General features: G+C 42.3%; 1 protein-coding gene across 1 annotated transcript in view; it reads left to right on the top strand.

Moving 5' to 3' along the window:
- NBR1 (neighbor of BRCA1 gene 1) overlaps positions 1-5212 on the top strand; it is a 41987-nt gene that overhangs the window by 21288 nt on the left and 15487 nt on the right. The window contains exons 7-9 of the mRNA XM_012656642.1: positions 2247-2433; positions 3105-3162; positions 3841-3946. Coding sequence (XP_012512096.1) covers positions 2247-2433; positions 3105-3162; positions 3841-3946 — 351 coding nt within the window. The remainder of the gene's footprint in view (positions 1-2246; positions 2434-3104; positions 3163-3840; positions 3947-5212) is intronic.

Genomic DNA, 5212 nt, shown 5'->3' with positions numbered 1-5212 from the left:
AATTTTTAAAATATTTCTGACTGAAATTTGAACCTCAATTCCATTAGCCATGGGGAGAAACTAGTAAGTATAAACACAGTGAAGTTTATTTTTAGGGAGACTGTGATGAGTAGGGTATGCCACTCAGAAAAAGGAAGCTGCTAATTAAAAAATTCTTCTCAGTTGTCATCTCATCTCATTGCTGGTCTAGGTGCCACTATCCTAGCATTAAAAATACAAAGAACTCCGTGTCTCTGAAATGATGCTTTTTCTTTTTCCTTTCTTTTTCTTTTTCTTTCTTTTTTTTAGACAGTCTTGCTCTGCCACCTGGGCTAGAGTGCTGTGGCGTCATCCTAGCTCACAGCAACCTCAAACTCCTGGGCTCAAGGGACCCTCCTGCCTCAGGCTCCCAAGTAGCTGGGACTACAGGCATGTGCCACCATGCCCAGCTAATTTTTCTATTTTTAGTAGAGACAAGGTCTTGCTCTTGGTAAGGCTGATCTCAAACTCCTGACCTCAGGTGATCCTCCCACCTCGGCCTCCAAGAATGTTAGGATTACAGGCTTGAGCCACCATGCCCAGCCTCTCTTCTCTTCTCTCCTCTCCTCTTCTCTCCTCTTCTCTCCTCTTCTCTCCTCTCCTCCCCTCCCCTCCCCTCCCCTCCCTTGCCGTGTTGCCAAGGTTGGTCTTGAACTCTTAGGCTCAAGCAGTCCTCCCACCTCAGCCTCCCAAGTAGCTGAGACTATAGGCACAAGCCACATCCAGCCTGTAACGATGCTTTTTGGTTCACATTTTCATCTCTTTCCTTTAGTCTCTTCTCTGTAGCCTTATATAGACTTACAGTATAATGTGAGGGAATATAATGTATGAACCATCCAATTATATATAATCTTATGTTTTAAGTCAGTGTTGATTTAGAGCATTCCTTGAGGTCACTTCTTTAAGGTGTGCTGAGCTATTCTTTCATTACGACCTTTGTAATAAGGTTTTTCCTTAAAGTTTGACTATCCTTTATGAACATCCATTGCAAGACTGAGCTATTTTCCATAATCACTTTGATAAGGAGGGAAAGTCAAGGTTTTTTTTAGATAGGAAGGTGCATGTACTCTTTTTGGCTTCTGGTCAAAACTATTCTGGGTACCACTTGTTTCAGCAGTTTAGCTGATGTCTTCCCGGTTTTTTGTCAGAAATCCCATTTACTGGCTACTCTCTTGTTTTGGACATTCAGGCCCGTCCTTGGTTTCTCTTAGTTGGGGTACCCATCTCTGTTTATAATTTCTCATTTGTTTTCCTGTGCTCCAGTTTTCACGTGGTCTTCCTATTTCCTTTCTGCTTTTAAAATTCTAACATGCTGTTCCCTACACCCCTTCATTCTTGTTCAGCTCCTGGCTTTTCTCTTTCCTTATTCTCTGAAGCTACAATTGTTTAACTAAAAAAGTCTTGTAAGGACGGGCGGGGTGGCTCACACCTGTAATCCTAGCACTCTGGGATGCCGAGGCGAGAGGATTGCTTGAGCACAGGAGTTCGCGACCAGCCTGAGCAAGAGCCAGACTCCATCTCTGCTAAAAATAGAAAAATTAGCTAGGCGTGCTGGTGTGTGCCTGCAGTCCCAGTTACTTGGGAGGCTGAGACAGGAGAATCACTTGGGCCCGGGAGTTTGAGGTTGCTGTGAGCTAGGCTGACACCACAGCACTCTAGCCTGGGTGACAGCTAGAGTGTCTTAAAAAAAATAAAAACATAAATGAATAAAAATACTTACCAGTATTTGTGGATTCTGGATTTAAAGATACACTTGTTTTAGTCAACTTTAATTATCTGAGTATGGTCTACTTATTTATTAATTATTGAGAGCCAGTTTCTAAACACAAACATCCCTGGACCCTCTTTGCTGTATTGATTCATGGATAAAGGCAGCAAAAACTCTTACTAACCCAAACAAAGCATAATTAGGAAGTTAAAATCCATTATGGGAAAAAATACACTATAAAACTAAATAGAAGTTATTTTTAATTCTCTGGTGAATCTGTTTGTGTCATTGCTCTGTCCTAATAGTATGGAATTGCAGAGCCTTGACTATAATTTAAACCATTCTCCCAAAAAGCTAGATATTTCACTTTATTGACAACGCTTGAAGGGGAAAGTGACCAGACTGAAGCCAATCTTTCTAGCTCAAGTGTGGCTAAAGAGGAAAACCAGGAATAGAATGCTGCTCTTCTGACCCTAAGTTCAGACATGTGATCTGACTCAGAAATGTGAAGCCTCTGTAGAGAATTTGGCACTGCTGTGCTGTGTTTACTGTTCTCCACCGTTGCCATAGGTGTCTTTTCACCTTACTTTCCATATTGTGTCTTTCTGAAAGGAGCCCTCCGTGTGTGCAGCATCATGGTTCCCCAGGAGTGGACTTACCAGTTACCATACCAGAAGTTTCTTCAGTGTCTGGTCAGATCAGAGGAGGTAATAACTGGCCTGAGCTTTATCTCTTTTTCTTTGCTCCCTTCTAATGGAAACCAGGTATAAACATATTACCTTCGTGATTTGTGGCAGGTTTTAGAAACTTGCCCTTTCACTCTCTCTATGCTGCTCTTTCATACTCTGATTTCTGTTCTTTAGCTAAATATTCATTAAGTGAGACCTCACAGAGGTAGGCATTGTGCCGTAGTGGATGAGCACAGGCTTTGGAACCAAACCAGTCTAGATTCCAGCTCCATCTCCACCTTTTCTGATTAGCAGTTTAGCAGGTTTATAATGCCTGTGAGTCTGTTTTCTTATCTACAAAATCAGGACAATAGCACTGGGAAGTTGTGAGTAGGCCCTCATAAGTCACACATCTCACTCTTCTCCAAAAAGCCATACTAAAAATATTTGACAACCAATATATCAGTGTGATAGGATTATAGAGTTCATTTTTATGATTCAATAAATGCTCATCTTGTATTGCATTTCTGGACAGTTTCTCTTTATCACATAAACCACCCACAAAACTTCCCAAATATTGACCAAAAAGAAAAAAAACTTGAAACACTGTGATCAGATTGCTCCCTGCCTCAATAATAGCCTTGCTGTGAGTTAGGAGACGCTGGGCACTTATGGATGCTGCATCTAACCACCAGCTCTTTTGCTTTTAGAGCCCAGAGGCTCATCAGGACTTGTAAACAGCAGACAGAAGAGCTATGACCACTCAAGGTAACGACCTTGTGCAGTCTCTTCTTCAGAAGCAGGTGGATATCCTAGCATTGCTTCTGCTTAAAAGAGCCTCTAAGAGCATGTACCCATCTTTAAGGAGCAGAGAAGGAGAGCCCTGATTCTTTCTTGTTCTTATCTCCTGAAGCTTTTGAGTAACACTTGAACTAAGGGCTAAAGCTGATGTTTAAGAGTGTTCACATTGTGGACAAGAAAGGAGTGCCCTCAAATTCACCTCACCCTTAGTGTCAAAAGAGAAGGCAGGAAAGTCAAGCCCAGTGTGCATCTCAGTAATTTGTTCTTAGGCTCATCTATATCTCTGCTCCCAATCACCCCAGAGCAGTGTCTGAAAAATCACATTTCCTTTGTGAGATGTTTTCTCTGAGATTAAAAATTGAGCAGACTGTCGTTACCACAGGGTACCTCTGACCACATTGATTTTCAACTAGTACTGAAAGCGGCATGCTAACCGGAGTGGTATATTTCCTGCGATGCCCATACCTTTCAACATTATGTCTGTAGCTATAAAACTGATATGAAAACCATCATGTTGTCTTTTTACATCTGATTTTTTTCTTTTAAGGACATCTCATTTTCTTTTAAGGATTAGAGCCCAGGTTATCTTGTAAAAAGGTAGTGATTTGTGTTTGTTTGGGGAGGTAATTTGGTTTTCCTCTACAGGCACTACCATGGGAGCGGCATTGCTGGCGGGCTGGTGAAGGGGGCTTTGTCTGTTGCTGCCTCTGCATACAAGGCCCTGTTTGCTGGGCCACCAGTCACTGCACAGGTCAGTGTGTGTTTTATTTTCCTGAACCTCAACTCCATGTCACCAGTGAAAATGGTGGCTTCTGACTGGGTTGGAGAGTAACATGGCATTGTGGAAGGAACATGGACTTTAGATTTAGTCTTTGGTTAACACACAGCTCTGCCACTTTCTACGTATGTGACTTTAGCCAAGCTATTTAAGGGAGGAAAGGAGAAGGATCTAATATTTTTAATACTTTCAAGAGAAGCTATTCCAGGTGCTAGCACTACAGGATGAATAAAACAACAATTTCTGCCCAAAGACTATGGGAAACAAGTGAGATACACAAACATTTACAGTACAGGGAAAGATACTATGCTGGTGCTGTCAGAAAGATGGGACCCCTCAGCCTGGTGGGACTAAGGAAGGCTTCCTGATACATGATACCTGAACTGAGTCCTAAAGGACAAAGTAAGTGTTCCCCAGGGAAGATGGATAGAAAGGGCATTGTAGGCTGGGTGGCTTACGCCTTTTAATCCTAGCACTTTGGAAGGCCAAAGTGGGAGGATCACTTGAGGCCAGGAGTTTGAGACCAGCCTAGGCAATAATGAGACCCTGTCTCTACAAAAAAATCTTTTAAAAAATTAGCCAGGCATGGTGGCGTGCACCTGTAGTCCTAGCTACTGGGGAGGCTGAGGCAGGAGGATCGCTTGACCCTAGGAGTTGGAGGCTCAGTGAGCAGTGAGCTGTGGTGATGCCACTGCACTCTAACCAGAGTGACAGAGCAAGATCCTATCTCAAAACAAACAAACAAACAAAAAGGTATTGTAGACAGAGTAGCCAGTAAAAAGACTTGGGAATGTCAGCATGAAGGGTGAATCTGGCTGAGGAAAGGAACAGGAAGAGAAAACCAAATATGTAGGCACGATGCTGTGTTAAGGGGTTTGGATTTTATTTTAAGGCTAATGGGAGGAGCCAGGGAAAGGTTTTAAGGAAGTGATTAGCATGATCAGATTTGTTCTTAGTAAGATCTCTGCTACAGTGTGGAGGCTGGTGGAGCCAGTAAAGAAATCTATGGAGTCCACATATAGGTTGAAAAGAAGGATAGAAGAGATAAGAGATAGAAATGGCAGAACTTGGAGACCATGACGAAGTGGCTAAAAAGAAGTCAAGGATAAATCCCAAGTTTCTGGCTTAGGCAATTGATAGTACCATTCATAAAAAGAAGACGTGCAGGGAAAGGATATTTGAGTAGGAAGAGAAGAAAATTAGTTCACTTTTGGATAATGTTGAGTTTGAGGCACATCC

Source organism: Propithecus coquereli, unplaced genomic scaffold, assembly GCF_000956105.1.
Source record: "Propithecus coquereli isolate 6110/MARCELLA unplaced genomic scaffold, Pcoq_1.0 Scaffold515, whole genome shotgun sequence".
Lineage (NCBI taxonomy): Eukaryota > Metazoa > Chordata > Mammalia > Primates > Indriidae > Propithecus > Propithecus coquereli.
Note: the sequence above shows the minus strand (reverse complement) of the source record. Positions and strands in the feature narration are given on the sequence as shown.